The sequence below is a fragment of the Rhea pennata genome, chromosome Z, assembly GCF_028389875.1.
Source record: "Rhea pennata isolate bPtePen1 chromosome Z, bPtePen1.pri, whole genome shotgun sequence".
Taxonomy (NCBI): Eukaryota; Metazoa; Chordata; class Aves; order Rheiformes; family Rheidae; genus Rhea; species Rhea pennata.
The window spans coordinates 17636489-17654492 of NC_084702.1; the positions used below are offsets into that span (position 1 = coordinate 17636489).

The following is an 18004-nucleotide window of genomic DNA, read 5'->3' on the forward strand; positions in this document are numbered from 1 at the left end:
TATCATTTTTCATTCTCCTTTGAGAGATTTCTGAATATGTATGGGGGGGGGGGGGGAAGTACCTCCCACCCAGCATGAAAAAGGGTAGACATTCATCAGAAATCTACTCTTCACTCGGATTAGAAACTGAGTGTCTATATGTGGCATGTGTCAGTAGCAGCAGTGAGGTTAAAAAGATAGAGCAGTGAAGTGAAACAATCCTTGTACCTCATTTTTGGGGCATTCTGACCTTGAATAGAACTTTCAAAGTGTTTTACTTTAAGAAATACAAAGCCATATTGCACTTTGTTAACTTCCTAAAATTAAAGTGCACTAATTGGTTGTATTAGTACATAAGACAAGGAGCTACTTAAAACAGTTCCTTGCATTTTTCCAAACAATCCAGGTATTTCTGTATGCAATACCAGCATTATCAGTAAATACCAAAACTTCACGAAGTTAAGTGTCTTAAGGATATGCTCTATGATACAGATACTAGAAAGAAAAAGAGGTATTGAAACATGTGGGATTGCACTTACACTTTAAGCTTTTATGTAGTGCTACTGAAGTAATTTCTGTGATGTTTAAAAAAATAGTGGTATAAAGCTCCAAACGCCCTCCGGCACTATTTTATTGTGATCTGATTAGCACCTGTTTGCCTGCACTAATCCAACTTCAAACAAAAACGTGTGCTTTCTCCGCTATCATTAGACCACGTATTACAGCTGCACCAATGCAGGCTCCTAGGGTGTAAGCCTGCTCTTTTTTTGTTGTTGTTTAAAACCTCTTTTCTAGATCAGCTCTGCAAATTAAGGCAAGTCATGTGGAGACAGCAGCTGTGCTGTGATATTACTGAACTACTGTGCAAAGGTACTGAAAGGATACAGGCTGAAAACATAACAGTCTGTAACTGAAAAAGCATCTACTCGCACCAAGTATTTCTACCACCACTGAAAAAAATTTCAGACAAGTTACTCCTAATGAGCCATGTCAAGACTTGAACACACACGACAAAAGGTATCCACAAACAAGATGGGATTGCCAGATTTCCTTTGTCCTATCAGTTCTTGCTGGGTCCAGCCTTACCTTTGAGTTAGATGCTTTCCTCTACCATTTTCACTGTCCAAATCTCATACTGAAATAATGATACTGATGGCTTTGACAGAATGTAACTCAAGCAAGGATCACAGAATATTGCAGTTTATTAAGAACATATGCCTAATTTAATTTTTGACTGATTTGAACTTTCCTAAATTATCTTTCTTCTCTGTAGATGTACATAAAAGAGTATAGATTTTTTCTTGATAGAAGAGCACAGTGGCATTATGCATTTATATTACCACTACACATTTTTTCATGCAGATAGTCCTACCAGCATAACTGATTTTCTAAATATGAAATCTGCGTTTAGATTAGGCCTTGATGTAAATTTGGGTGCTTCTACCCAATCTTTTCAGCAATGACCTAAGTATTCTTAAAATAAAATGTAGTTTTAATTATCTTTTAATTATCTTTTCATCTTAAAAATCTACTATCTTTTCTGCATAAGCAAAAGCCTTGACTGCTACATACAACTTTTTTCAATGATTTTGACACCTGTATTCGATTCAAATTCAACATTACACAGGCAGCCAAACTATTAATTATCAAAATATAGATGTGTGAATGACACGCAAAGATGTCTCTTGCACGGACAATAATTATAAATAACTAATGAGGCTATCACATATGCTACTCATATATTTTTGCATTTGTTTTTGCTCTCATTACACAAAAATTTTTATCAGGAGTTGCACTTCCATTTGTTAGACTTGCCTTTATCAGAACATATGTTTTGTTAAGTAATTTTGAATGGTGATTCTTATTTTGTATTTACAGTTAGTTTCATCATTTAAGATTTTTACTGGACACTGTTCTATAAATAAAATGCATTCAAATATTTAGAGTGTGAGTCTACAGCTGTGACTTGTTTTCACCTCAGATTTTCTCCACTAATAAGCACACTGTAAATTATTAAATAAATTATTCAGATATTTTGCCAGTATTTCCTAGGAATAGGATAGGAAGCTAGCTTATGTTGATAATGGTTGCATTGAGGTGTTGCTTCAAATAGGTCTTGGCTGTCACTGTTAAAGTGGATCTTCAGCTACAGGATATATAGCCACATCCTCAAAGCATCAAAAAAGCTGGAAAAATCTGTTACTCTCTTAAAATAAAGAAGCAGTGCACTATAGATAACTATAGGTCAATATTATAGTGAATATGAAGAACTGGGTAAGGAAAAGCTTGGAATATACACTTTCACTTAGAAAACCCACACATAAAAGCAGAATAAATACTGTGCTATCTCCAAGGGTCAAAATGCAGAGATGTGGGCCTACTATTTATTCCTTATTCAAGCAGCCTGCTTTTACTGGGAGCTGACCTGCATCAAAAATGAAAAGAAGCTCAGATGTAGAGCAATAAAACTCTGAGCTAAATTCACAGACATTTTATGGAAAAGTAAGTCTTCTCTGTTTTTAGTTGCCTAATAGCTATTATTTTCAATTTTTCTTTGTTAAAAGCTCTGCAGGAAAATAGTTCCACAGCTTCTTCCCCGCTACTATGTCTTTTTACCAAACACATTTTGAAAGGTAAAAACCCCTGTATTTATAGTTCTATAATATGTCATTATTATGATTTCCTGAGTTCTGGCACTTTGTTAGGTACTGAAGGAAACAGAAAGGAAGGTATTATTGCTGTCACAAATGTCCTATATTCCCCTATATATCCCACATTCCTAATGGGTAGTCATCTCAGATTAGTCCTTCTGTTGCCATCAGTGGGATATCTTGGAAAAACACTTCCCAGTATAGGCAAAACATACAAGATTTGGCCTTGTGCTATACTGACATACTCTGGTGGTGGAAGTTTGGAATTTTTTTAATATTTAAATGATGGTAGTGGATAAGCTTTAATGAAAAGAGGAGGAGGGAGCCCTGAACACAAAATGGGAGACTCTGATAGGCAACATCTAGAAAAAAGGAAAATAGGGCTGTTTAAAAGGCTGCAGAGATAAAAAATGAAGAAATGAAAACTGAGAGGTTTGTCAGGAACAGAAAAACCACCTCAACAAGGAAGGATGACTACTGGAAGGTACCTGGAAGGGAATGAAAGGTAATGAATGACAAAAAATGGCAGAAGAATGCAACTGTTAGAATGACAAACATTTTTCAGAGAAACAATTAAGATACTTAGGAGCACATTTGATACTGAAAATATCATGCAGAAGAAAGAAAATAAAAGACAGAAGCACAAAGATGTAGTTGGAACCATGGCACACGGTTCAGCAATACAGTATAAAACAGTGCAACATGTGTGAAGAACTGCAGAACAGAACTGTGAAACTGAAAGTCAGAAATAGAATGGAACTAGAGGAGACCACAAGACCACAGAAAAAAGAGCACTTCAGACAAAGAGATGAGAAAATTGAAAAACAGAGAGATAATTAAGAATGAGAGGCAAAAGAAAGAATGGAATGGAGAAATTTACAAATGAGCCATAGAGTGGTAAATAAAAAGGAAAGGGTAAAACAAGGGTAAATAAAAATCTGAAATCAGATTCTAAGAAAGAAATGATAGCATGCCATACTTGCTTGTTTTTTAAATTTAAGCATAAGCTCAATTTAAGATCAGCTTGAACTGAAATGTTTGGGCACTTTCTGTACTTTTATTCCAAATTAAAAGGGACTGTTTTTCATGTATCTGAATGAATGCATATCTAGTAGCCTAGAAAAAAAGAATTGTGCTGATGCTCTGCCAGTGTCCCATTTCTATTTTTTACCTTTTTTTTTCTTTTTAACCAATTTAGTAGTGTCAAATCCAAAGAGATAAAGGTGTACAGATCTCAAAATACACCATTCCTATAATATGCCTGAAAAACAAAAGCTGGAAGGAGACACTCTCATTAACACTACCATTGTAAGAAAGGCTGTAGCAAATTATTCCTGTTGGTCTGTTAGCTAGACAGTCAGCACATTAATACTGGCAAGTTAACAAGTACATTCACAGACTTTGGACTCATTGCAACACTGGCTGCTACATGCTGACTAACAGCACAATTTTTAAAGGAGTACAGAGTTATGATGCAAATTTGCAAGTAAACTGGTTTAATTAATTTCTTCTCATAGAAAAATTGTTGAGAATTGGATTTAAAAGGTGGGCTAGGATAATGGAATATGTTGAAGTTCGCTTAGTAATGCTTGGATTGTATGAAATGTCTAATTCCTTATGTCTCAAGAAGCAAGGCAAAGAACTTCAACAAACTTAATAGCAGGATACATATATTGTAGAATATAGAGAATAAAATTAATATGAAATTGGAAAAAATAACACTTAAGAAGCAAGGAATCACACTAACTAAACCTGATTACCCTTTTCACTGAAATTTGCATGTAGAACCAATGGCAAAGAGAAAAGAATGACCTCACAATCCATCAACACGACTGAGTGACCCTGAGTCCTGTATTTTATTATATCTTTCCCAGTGACTTGCTGGGTGGTCTATTTTTGCTTTGAGAGAATTAAGGTAATTATACCAAATTATCAATCTTCCCACAATGATCTGAGGATTCATTTCTCTGATTAATTTTGCTTTTAATTTTGGGCATAACGCCTTTGTTGCTGAACACCTTTGGAGATGTGCTATATATGCATCAAGCTGACAAAATTAGAGCATTAACATTTTACATTAAAAGATACTGAAGTATTTCTAAGAACCTATAACTACAGGTACAAGAAGATCCAGCTCCATATAGCAAACTATAGAAATAGTATCTATATTATTATTATTATTCCACTTTCCTAACCCTGGTGCTTCAATATGCATTAAATGTCTATTCTATGTGTTCTCTAATCTCATCTGAACAGTCTGTGCCTTTCAGCATTTAACTCCTGCTTATGTTATTTTCCTGGTAATTTTCTTTACCTACCTTATTTACATGAGCTTCTTTTTATATCACTTTAGAAATGCTCACATAACTGGCTTCTGTGGAAGGCCAGAACTGAGGAGGACAGGGACTGGTATACTATAATCCTCATGGTTCCTATTCCTCAGTTAGTGGCTAACAAAAGTAAGATGTTTTTCAAGTATGTTTAGCATATGTAGCATCAGTAAACAGGGGAAAGTCCTTAGCCTTATTAAGTATATATTATTATTGAGTATATATTATTATTAAGTATATCCCAAAATAAAGTCCAAAAAAATCAGTGGTCTTAGCAATTTCCTTCAAAAAGGGCAGCACAGAATGTTATGCAAGCTATGTCAACATAGCTCTGCAAGAAGTGAGGGTAAGGGTCATCCCACAGGTATCTACCAGAATATGCAGATATACACTGGTGCTGTTCTTACCAGCGTGGTTTAAAGTTCTGTTTCTCAATGGTTTGCTCCTGTCCAAGATTCTCAAAAATTATAATCTTTTCCTCATATTTTCCTCATTCTCAGAAGCTTAATAATAAAAGGAACTGCTGTTGTTCTCTCTAGGGTTCATTAATTTTGTTCTTGTGATGCCCAAAGAGGTTTGCTAGATACAGCATGAAGCACCCATTTCTTAAGAATTGAGCTCAACTTCTTCCCTGGGCCTCTCCTTTGCAGTTCCACTTCTTCACAGTTTTAAGCTTAGGGTTTAACTTTGAATATGAATTACTTACTGTCAGTAAAAGTTCCCATTTATCTTTCTTAAATTTCATGCTCTTTTATGGACAATACAAAAATATTTCAAAGATATTTTATCACCCCAAACTTGCCCTTTTTTCAGTGTGCAAGCTCTTAAAACAACAGAATCCTCTTCCTTCTTTATGTAGGCTTCTGAGTGCCATAGATAAACAATGGACAATATGGACAATAGAAAAATATTTCAAAGATATTTTATCACCCCAAACTTGCCCTTTTTTCAGTGTGCAAGCTCTTAAAACAACAGAATCCTCTTCCTTCTTTATGTAGGCTTCTGAGTGCCATAGATAAACATATATGCTCCCTGCAGACCACTGTCATCCTCTCTCCTTGTAGACCTTTAGATATTCTAAAATGAATTCCTTTTGCATCGACCAAAGGAAAAAAAAATTGAGTCCATCCAACTTGTCAGTGCTATAGTGAAGTCCCTAATTTGCAAAGCAACCATCTTTCTTTTTGACCTATTCAAAAGCAAGAGACATGAAGTCTCTTCGATGTCACAACCACAGTGAAACCTCACTATAGCAGATACCCTAAAAGAAGACAATGTTTTTATCTGATAAGATAATCTTGATGTAAGATAGTTCTAGATGCTTTGAAAGGCAGTCTGGGCTTACCTGCAATGTACAACCATAGGTCCAGCATCAGGTGGGTTACAGGTTTTGACTCGCCGCAGGAAAGCTAAGAACGGTGTAGGATGTTCAGGAACACCATGGTCAGGCCAGGCAGTGAACTGAAATTGCCTCACTTCCCTTTTCTCACTTGAACCATTCTATGAAATGGAAAAAACTTCATGAAACAACTATGATTTGATGTAGTATCAACACTTTTGAATGAAACAGCCAAAGAAGCATATACACCAGGAAATAAGACTTAAATCATATTGGAACCAGGGAGAAAAAGCTCTGGCTATGGGGGAAAACATTTTTTTTATATTCTAAATTGCAGGTTTTATGGTTGCAATAACATAAGGACTTCAGCTATACTGCACAATAATGCATCACAACAACTGCAAGTGCCTCAGCTAATTTTTCATTTTCAAAAGTACACTCTGATAGCAAAACAGCTGTTTCATTCTTCAGTGCTGCCAGCAGGATCAAGATTTAAGTAAATCCCTAACAAATCTGATTTCATAAAAACATCTTTACGTTAAAAAGAAAAAGAGAGAGAAAAAGAAAGAAAGATAGAAAAAGAGAGTAAAGAAGGGGAGAAGGGATGAGGAAAGCAAACAAGGAAGCAAGGAAGAGGGAAAAAAGAAAGAAAATGTACCTTGTAAAGTGCAAATGTACGAACACAATATGTTGCTAATTCAACAGTGTCTAAGAGGGTCACTTGGATTAGCCCATAAGTTTCTGTGCCTCTGCTTGGCCAGTATTGATCACATTTCACCTGCAGTGAAAAAAAAATGTAATTATTTCATATATTAATGAACCTGAGTGTGTATCACTGTAGTCTTTTAAAGTAACTGGAACTATGATGTTCAACAAAGTTCTAACACAAGGATTCAACACAAGAAATTTATTTTACTATCCACGCAGATGGCTTTTCTGTCTGTAGCCTAGAAGATCTTATTCTATAATAGATATTTGTAAATTCAGTGAGCCGAATTCAGAAAATGCCCAGAAATATTTATAGCTAAAGAAAAATCAGTTTATACTAGGTAAAGTTCTGACACAAGCCTTCAGTAATTCATCTTTTACATTCCAGAATTTAATAACAACACTAATCTGGCAGTGCTTAATATACAAGTTTTTGAATATTTGTCTTATTTCATCTATATTGAACATTTTGAATTAGTCTCAGAACTTATTAAATGGTGTTGTGATGCTAATATGAACCACACTTAGTATGTATAGAAATATGTCTCAGTGAAACATTGAATTTATTTGGTGAGAAGTAATTTTAATAAACAGATAAATAAAATAGCACCAGAAATTATGAAGTGTACTGTAAGACAATATAATTTCCTTCTCAGTTCAGTGTTATGAAACATATAAGGAAATTGCATTCACGGGCATTTAAAAAACATCATTTGATAGAGTTCATCAAATTTTAAAAGACACAGGACATTTATTTCAGAGAAATCTCCATTTCAAAACACTGCTGTTTAGAATATTAACAAGCTGAAATAATTCTGTAAAAGATGATGCATAACAGAAGCCTATGTTTATCATCTTCTCTCAGATTTGATAATTTGTTTCAGTTAAAAATGCTATTTAAGATGAAAACTGCTATGAAAAAGGAATGCTGATCCCCTAAAACAATCATATAGGTTGGTATAAAGTAGTATAGGAGTTGAATAATTGAAAACTTCTTTACTTGCAGTGAATGATATGTAGAACTGAGACAGGCAGTTTCACAGAATTGTTGACAATATAAATTCTTATAAATTTTTAGCCCAATAACTATATATTGCATTTGTTTAGTGTCTTCATTAGTCACTACAGGCCAGACCCACGCTAAGTTCACTGAGAAAAGACAAAGCCAACAGAAGCAAAGAAAGCAAAATGCTTTTTTTCTTTTTCTTTTCTTTTTTTTTAAAAAAAGAAGCTGATTGAAAAGAAAAATAGAAAAATTGATGATTATTTCAAAATGATAAATTAAGAAATGCTTCTTTCAAATTCACGTGTTCTTCAGTTTTCTCACTCTGCATCCTACTTATGAAGAAGACCTAGGACACTTTCAAACTCTCAGTTACAAAGAACCTTTGCTAGCAAAACATTTCATTTTGAGGATCACAGGATACAGATCGCTAATGGGTCACAAATCATAGTCTGAAAACAAGTGATCTGGATAAACGTAAAAACTCTGACCATTGAGGTAGGTGAAAAATGGTCTGCAGACGCAAAAAAAACCCTTGAAATATGTTTTATAGGAAATGATAGCTTAATTACCAGAAACAAAATGAAAGGATATTGGTTGATATTTCATTTGTTCCACAATCTTATAAATGAGATTAATAGAGTATAATATCCTCTTATTAACAGGAATTGGGAAATTCTTGGTGCCGTTTTCTGGAAAGTGAAAGAATAAATATTTGTGGTAATCCATGAGTATCAGTGACTTATTTGCAAGATTCCCAAAGCTGAAAGAAACCATTGTGGCCTTCCATAAATCAGACAAAAAGGTGTATTTTCAATTCAGTTAGTTTAAATAACTGCACTAAATACAGTTTCAGTTTATCATCAATATAGACACAGTACAGATAGACATAGCGTAACTTGGTTAGCTGTATTTTTGCCAAACAAACTGTGGTTGAGTCATATTTCATGCAGGATGACATCTTATATATTTTTTCATGGAAAATTTTTATACATAAAAGCTGTTGTTTGTAATCTTAGCAACCACAGTTTTAGTATAAACCTCTGACTAAATCTGTTTGGATCTGAACAACTTTTTAAAAGATGAATAAAATTTTAAATAACACTTAATGATACTTTTAATAAAAAGAATAGAAGAATTGAATGTCTTGATGTGTCTTTGCACACCTGAACATATGTACCTCCTCTTTGCCCTGCAGTGAGCTCCCATTTACAAATCATATACCTACAGAAGCAGTGCCAGCTTCCAGAAAGCCTTAGAAATCAGTCAGCTTTCTCACTGAAGATACTTGATAAAAACAGATTCTGAGAGTGAGACATTTCTGTTCAATAAATAAAAAAATAGAAATTTATAAATTAATAGATTAACAGAATTTTTTTTATTTTTATTTTTTCTCATCTTCTCAGGGGTCTTTTTTGGCATCCTCTAACGCTATAACCACCTGGCAATCAATAATTTTGCAAGATGTTTATTCTCCAAGCCCAGATATTTTCTAACACATTTCCATCTGAAACTTCTACTGGAGATGTAGAAGAGAGATATTGAAAGTATAGTAATCTAAGGTTAAACATATACTCATATTTAGAAGCCCATAGAAAATTGTTCCTTTGGGAACTAGGAGAAAATTAACATGCATGCTCCTTTCTTTTAGGTGTAGATTTTGCTTTTTCATTTATTAGTTCGTTTAACAGAAACGCCAATCATACTACAGTTACTAAAAATTATTTTCTGTGAGGGTTCGTTGATACAGAGGCTTGCTGCTAGAAGCTGACATTAACTGTTCCAAAATAAATACAATTTCTACTCCAGTGAATTCATTACTTAAAATTGGAAACTGATGAAAAAAGTAGCAAATTTTTAGACAGTAAGAATGATTTTGGATTGACGTGGATTTGATCTTCTGAAAGAGCACATGAAGTATAAGATGATGGAAATACATCTTTTATTCCTTTCGCCTCTTGATTTTTCTTAGAACAAGAGGCCTAATTCAAAGTTGTGCCCTTACTTGCCTCCTACACTTTTGCACTCTGTGATCATAAACCTTATATTCCCAATACTCCTAACAATTTGGAGTTCAATTTATCTTTGTGAGAGATCAGAATGAGGTTTTCCATTGGACTTTTCCAGAAAAGAATCAAATAAAATAGCTCAACTGCTGATATACTGTTTTCCTGAGAGAGAGTTCTTATTAAACGTTTTATCCAAAAAAATTTGAAATGAACTATTCCAGCTTGCAGTACTTGAAGTTTATTTTTCAGGGGATTCATAGGATTTTTTTTTCAGATTAAAAAAAATCCCAAACCTCTTGAGTCATCCAAAATTCAACACTAAATGTCAACATGTCAATTTTGAAAATGTTTTCCCTCTTTTTGTTTTAGCGCTTTGCTCTGTGCTTAGCTCAGACAGGGCAATTTATTTCTCGCTCATGTTATGTTACTTGGAAAATTGACAATTTTAATCTGTTAAGGTATGATGTTGATAAATTACTTCCTCCTCCAGAAACACAGATTACAGAGTTTATTTATTTACAGAATTAGTTCATAATATGCCTTTGGTGAATTCCATGGTCATCAGCCTCTTATCCACCAATTCTCATTCCCAAGTGCTGATCTCTTTCTCTATAGACTATACTCACATTTACTCCATGAAAGCTTTGCTGTCCCCCTAACGTGCATAAAGAAAACACCTTTCACCAGTAATTCTTTAATGCTTGCTTGCCTGTCATTAAAGATGGCAAGATGAATGAAACAAATGCATCAGCAGGAAAGTATTCACTGTTGATTTCTAAGTGTGCTTTTTAAAGACAAAATCACAAGTAATGACAAGCCTATCACTTAATTCTGCTTTCACTATCTCAGGATGATAGGTTGCATATTGCCAAAACCACTACCTCTGAGATGAGATTAGCTCTCGAAGAACTAGTAAATGTATTATGAAATCTTCTAATAGCTGTAACTAGAAGACATAAATAATAATAGATGCATTCTTTTAGCCTGAGTACCCTCTGCCCCTTGAACATAACCACATTTTCTTTTGCTGGAATTCTTCCACACAGACCATCCAAATCCTTGCTTTTTGTGGGATTAAGAGCATTCACTGAAAGTAAAGCTGTAAGAAAACGTAAATGCTTTCTTCTTCATTAAAAATTAGAAATCTACGACCATTTCAGACCTGAGGAGTTTAAATATCTACAGAGTTCCTGAGAGTATTCATGGATATTCACACTTCAGCAAGTCACAGTCACTACAGAGGGTGCTGCCTTGCACCAAGACAGCTGAAAGAAGTGTATTTCCATATGAACCTACTCATACAAAGAATTTCTGACTTTTAACAGTAAAAAAATAGTTTTCCAGTATAAAGGTCTATCATTCAGGCTGAAAAACTCCTTCAGCTTATTCTTAACATGTAAGTCTGCTGTTCCAGCCCATTTGAGATTGTAAGTACAGAATGAAGTTCTGGAAAGAAACAGAAAATAGATAATAGGCAAATTCATTGCTGTAAGAGTAGCATATAAATTATGCTAAATCTAGAATAAAAAATAACACTATATAACAAACTTCTTGCTTTCTTTTTCGTCCCACTAATAGTCTTTTACAAAGAAGAAATCTCTAAGAGATTTCCAGATGGTCTTACTTCAGAAAGAATTTCTAAAATGATGCTGAATTATACCAACAAATGTACTGTAATAAGGTATTGCCAATTGTTGTTGAGGGAAGGTCTGCCTGAAACCCTAAAAGGACCAGCTTGGTGCCTTACACCATTCAGGTGATGTTCTGTCCCCAAGCAGCTGCTACTCTGAAGTAATTTTTCTTTTCACAATAATGCCTTGCCCTTTAAAGATTAGGCTAATTTGAGTCTCAAGATCATAGAAGCTGACTTTAGTACATGAGACTGTAATGCAATAATTTTAATAAAAGAAACACATATTTGAATCTATGTTGGAATAAAATTTGGCCAAATATCACTCATTCACTTTGATGTATGTGTAAATGACAGATTAAAAATATAAAATCCTACTCAGAAATAAGGGTGAAACAGTTTATAGTTTTCCATACTTATTTTGGAGAGTCCGAATTGCTAGATGAACTGATTACTCAGCCCCAGACTCCTTTTAAGTCTTCCTGAACAGATTCCCCAAAACAATTAATCACTTCCAAGAAATTTTGGTTCTGTGAATCCACTTTCAACTACAAAAAGAGAGCATCTGCATGCACTCATCTCTGATGATAATTTATAGCAGATATGTACATATGAGAGAGTAAAGGTGAAGATGTCATGTTAGAATGCTACAGGTTGTGTCATCATTTGAAGTTCATCTAAACCAAGTATTTTGAGTTTAGAAACAGAGTAAGAAATAGGCATTTCTTCAGTGCAGTAAAATTCTATTTATGGTCTTAGTTACAGTAATCCTGAAATAGAAATTCAAACAGGATTGAGAAATAACATAAATGAACTTTAAGCTAATCAACTTAAAACAAACTTTAGTTCTGTAGTAAGTCTGCAAATCAAGTCTCATTACACTCTTACTTTTTGAAATTTCTGAGATATTAGTAGCCTAACAGTTAACACTGAAAGATAACTGATAATTAAAAAGATAACCCCAAACTATTTCTAGTCCAATCCTTAAGAGTGAGTGTGGAATGGTTATTAAAACAAAAGGAAGTTGATATTAAAAGGAATCTTGGGCATACTTGAAACGCATTCTCTATCTCAACTTTCACTATCATCATTATCTATTCAAGCCAAGAATAGTTCAAAATCAGAATGCTGGCATCAATGAGAGATGCCCTTTTTGAACTCTTCCTAACAGCAGGGAAGGCAGGGTCTTGGTGAACCACTGTAATAAATTAATTTTGAAGGATGAGTCTGTCAAACAGTTAAGTACAGCAAGACCTTCCTGAAAGGTTTATACGAATGGAAGAAAGGGGAAGAGTGAATGAGTTGACTATCTCTGCCTCACCCTCTTCCTCTTCAGTTTAACACAAATCACTTCTGTAGCAAAGCTCAATTCTCCCTCCTAGATCCCCACAGGCAGGGAAAACAGTTGAGTGCCATGATCTTCTCATCAGCCTTTCACACGCTGGAAGACTATTATGTTTCTGTTTACTCTCATAAATATAAACCAATTCCAATTCTTTCTGACTTTCCCAAGATATGATTTCTCTCTAATCTCTGATCGTTACTGTTCTCTAGTAGAGTCTCTATAACTTGCAACATCTTTTCACCCAGGGCATTTATTCTGTATGATCTCGGGCTCCAAATGCATGTAAGTAAAGCTGATTCTAGTCTGGAACAGCCAGACATGGCATGCCGAAACCTACTTTCAGCCATATGCAGTGGTGTTCTGGCATTTCTTTTCACACAAAATTTACCCTGCTTATAATATGGCATTTGCACAGTTTTTCTTTTTATTTTTTTCCTGTATAAAATAGCAGTCTGAGTTTTAGCTGAGGTACCTTGGCATAGCCATAACTTGGCCAGGAAAAGGGAATTTACCTTATTGGTGAGTATAGTCTGTGTCCGTACAGACTGAGGATGAGATTCTAACAGTGGCATTATATGAACTAGATACTGGAACTGGATACTAGGACTGACTGATTTTTATTGAAAGTTGAGCACTTTCCTGCCCTTATGCCTTTGCAAATTCTTTCATGATGAACAGCCATATGGGCGACTTTCACAATTGTGACAAGGTAGACTGGTGACACCACCAACTCTAACACTTACAACGATGTAGTAATTCTTGGATTGTAGCCAGTGCATTCTGTCACAGTGAAAAAAACAGTACAAACCTACACATTTTTATTTTAGTTTTTATAAATCTGGTTAACACATGGTCTACATGTGCTCAGAATTCTTTTTTCATATTTTGACCAGCTCTCTCATTCATTCTCATCCTGGTTCATATCTTAACATGCCAAGAGCATTAAAAAGGTAAAATAAAAATCACATAGTATGTTATGGCTATTTTAACCTTAAAAATTAAGGAAAAAACAATGATAAAACTGTACAATCATCTCTTTTTTAGTAAAACAATACAGTTAACAGGAAAAAATGCCATTTCCAACATATGCCTTATCCTGCTAACGTGCCTGCTAGAACAGCTGCTTCTTACCAGATAAAGACACATACATTTTTCTAGTTGCAGTAAGTAGATTTAATTTTTATTTATGTTTTCCTGTATTTAAATAAATATTTCACAGCTTTTCCAAAACTATTATTAAGTACCTATGATGTCCAATACAAAACATCAGTGTAGTTTTTATTCACTAATCATTGATGTTTTGTCTAAACACAGTGGAATACAGGTGCACTTGGGAGTACAGTGAGATCATCTTTAATGAATTAAGTGCACATATTGATGATTTCTGTATTCCTACTAGTGAAGATGTTTTATTGTCACCTTTTTTTTGGATCCAGCATTTTGACAGGGAATATCTTCAGTGCTACCTGTCAAAATATACTTAGGATGGAAGATATTAAATATGCTGTTGAAACTGTGTATAGTAAATAAAAAACTGTCTTAATCACAACCATATAAAACTCTTTTGCTAGGTTTACATTTATCTGAGATCTCTGTGCATTTCAGACAGGCAAGAAAACAACATGCTTAGATTTCTTTGCTGTCAACTTACTACTGTATCCATTTTATTGCTTTCCATTAACCAAGTTAACCTACTCTGTTGTCAGCTAATGAAGTTTCATAAAAATTGTTAGCAATTTGTGCTTTTGGAGCAGAAGAATTTAAGGTTCTTCACAGACTTGCCTTTATGTTTCTAGTTCTTGTAGCAAAATTTACCATCTTGGTGGCCAGTAGTTTGTTTCAAACGTATTCTTACTAAGCAGTACCAAGGTACAATTATACTTTCCACTCTGCATATCAAATGTTTTTGTTCTTTGTATTACTTGAATTTGAAAAAAAAAAAATCTCGATTTAATTTAATGTGCCTTGCTCATTTTGAAAAATCAAGAGAGGACACATGAATTTCTTGCTATGATTGTATCTACCTCCCCATTTCCCAAGGAAAAATCAGGATCACATACATCTCAAGATGTCCCAGTTGCAAGAAGTTCTAATTTTGACTCAGTAAAATTCAAAGTTTAAATTTTTGTACTTTCTTGGCATACAAAATAGATAATGATATTCATTTCCTGATGGTTAAGTGACTGTCCAAATTAGGATAGCAGATTGCCACAAAACCAGTAACCTCATTTATTCATTTAGCCACTAGCAAATAAGACCAATGCTGATATTATCAATACAAAAATATTTCCTCAACAATACAGAAGTTTAAAATCTAGTTCTCATTGAAGAAGTTGTTAGGGTCACTATAGTGGCATTTAGTTCTAATCTGATACTTGTTTTTTGACAGCAAATGCTAATTATATTCACAATGTTGGTGAGGTCCCAACACAGAAAATATTACCAATGAGGATAACAATGGAGAAACATATTTAATATCAGTTTTAAAAAGTAATAGTGAAGTGTACTTGCAAAAGGGAATTACATAGTGAAGAAGGAAAATATTAAACTTTCTTTTAAGTGGTTGAACCACGACAGTACCCTACCCCAAAACTAGGGGCAGGAAGAAGTAAATGATGCCTTTTTGAGACAGTAGTGTCTTTACTATGAAGTGAGTTTATCTTCATCTGGTCACTTATATTGCATATGCACTTATACTGCATATGAGACATGACTATGGAGAATCTTCTTGTACCCCTCCTGGCAAACCTGCATGTTCGATTACCTCTCTGAAATGCCTGTACACCAATGCACATAGCATGGGAAATAAAAAGGAGGAACTAGAGATTTGTGTGCAGTCGCAGGGCCATGATCTCATTACAATTACAGAGATACGGAGGGATAGCTCACATGACTGGAATGCTGCCATGGATGGATATGTGCTTTCTAGGAAAGACAGGCCAGGAAGGGGAGGTGGTGGAGTTGCTCTTTATGTGAGAGAGCAACTGGAATGCGTTGAGCTCTGCCTAGCGGTAGATGAAGAGCAAGTTGAGAGCTTATGGGTAAGGATTAAAGGGCAGGCTCACACGGGTGACACTGTTGTGGGTCTCTACTATAGGCCATCTGATCATGAAGAGGAAGTCAATGAGGCCTTCTCCTGGTTAATATTCAAGCATCCCTTCCTCCAAGCTCAAGAGCAGTGTGTATCAATGAGTAAAAAGTCCAGCAAAGGGGGCAGGAGACCTGAATGGATGAGCAAGGAGCTCCTGGCAAAACTCAAACAGAAGAAGAAAGTTCACAGAATGAGGAAGAGGGGACAGGCTACCTGGGAGAATTACAGGACTGCAGTCAGAGTATGTAGAGATACGATGAGGAAGGCTAAGGCCCATCTGGAATTAAATCTGGCAAGGGATGTCAAGGACAACAAAATGGGCATCTTCAAATACATCAGTAGCAAGAGGAAACCAGGGAAAATGTGGGCCCGCTGCTGAATAGGGTGGGGGCCTGGTGACAAGGGATACAGAGAAGGCAGAATTACTGAATGTTTCTTCACCGCAGCCTTTACTGCTAAGGGCAGCCCTCAGGAATCCTGTAGTCTGGACGTGAGGGAGAAAGTCCAGAGAAGGGAAGACTTTCCTTTGGTTGAGGAGGAAAGCCTTAGAGACCTTCTGGGCAGGCTAGACATCCACAAATCCATGGGCCTGGATAGGATGCACCCACAGGTACTGAGGGAGCTGGCGGGTGTGGTTGCCAGACTGCTCTCCATCAACTTTGAAATGTGCTGGAGAACTGGAGAGGTGCCTGAGGACTGGAAGAAAGCCAGTGTCACTCCAATCTTCAAGAAGGGCAAGAAGAAGGACCCAGGCAACTACAGGCTAGTCAGCCTCACCTCCATCCATGGAAAGGTGATGCAACAGCTCATTCTGGATGTCTTCTCCAGACATATGAAGGAAAATAAAGTGATCAGGAGTACCCAGCATGTATTCTCCAAGGGGAAATAGTTTTTAACCAATCTGATAGCCTTCTCTGATGGAATGACTGGCTGGGTAGATGAGAGGAGAGCAGTGGACGTTGTGTACCTTGACTTCAGCAAGGCTTTCGACACAGTCTCCCAGAATATCCTCCTAGAGAAGCTCAGGAAATGTGGGTTATAAGATGGACAGTGAGGTGGATTGAGAACTGGCTGAAAGGCAGAGCTCAGAGGGTCGTCCTCAGTGGCGTGGAACCCAGTTGGAGGCCTGTGGCTAGTGGAGTTCCCCAGGGCTCAGTACTGGGTCCCATCCTGTTCGACTTCTTCATCAATGACCTGGATGAGGGGACGGAGTGCCTTTTCAGCAAGTCTGCTGATGATACCTACGACAATCTGGGAGCAGTGGCTGATATACCAGAGGGCTATGCTGCCATTCAGAGAGACCTGGACAGGCTGAAGAGTTGGGCGGAGAGGAAACTCATGAGGTTCAACAAGGGCAAGTGCAGAGTCCTGCACTTAGGGAGAAATAACCCTAGGCACCAGTACAGGTTGGGGGCTGACCTGCTGGAAAGTAGCTCCAATGCATTATGAAGAGTGTTGCCAGCAGGTCGAGGGAGGTAATCCTGCTTCTCTGCTCAGCCCTGATGAGGTCACACCTGGAGTACTGTGTCCAGTTTGGGGCTCTCCAGCACAAGAGACATGGAGCTACTGGAGAGAGTCCAGCGTAGGGCTACAAAGATGATCAGAGGGCTGCAGCATCCACCCTGTGAGGAATGGCTGCAAGAGCTGGGCCTGTTTAGCCTGGGGAAGAGAAGACTGAGAGGGGATAAGAGGTGATAGAATACAGACATCTTATAAAGGTCTACAAATACCTAAAGGGAGGGTGTGTCAAGAGGATGGGGCCAGACTCTTTTTAGTGGTGCCAAGTAACAGGACAAGAGGCAATGGGCACAAAGTGAATCACAGGATGTTCCACCTGAACATAAGGAAGACCTTCTTTACTGTGAGAGTGACAGAGCACTGGAACAGGTTGCCCAGAGAGGTTGTGGAGTCTCCTCCTC

The 18004-nt window shown here is 36.3% G+C and overlaps 1 protein-coding gene across 5 annotated transcripts in view; it reads right to left on the reverse strand.

Moving 5' to 3' along the window:
* PTPRD (protein tyrosine phosphatase receptor type D) overlaps nucleotides 1-18004 on the reverse strand; it is a 354190-nt gene that overhangs the window by 28540 nt on the left and 307646 nt on the right. For all 5 annotated transcript variants that reach the window (XM_062600476.1, XM_062600475.1, XM_062600474.1 and 2 more), the window contains 2 exons: nucleotides 6958-7077; nucleotides 6306-6460 (listed from right to left, as the gene is read on the reverse strand). In XM_062600476.1, coding sequence (XP_062456460.1) covers nucleotides 6306-6460; nucleotides 6958-7077 — 275 coding nt within the window. The remainder of the gene's footprint in view (nucleotides 1-6305; nucleotides 6461-6957; nucleotides 7078-18004) is intronic.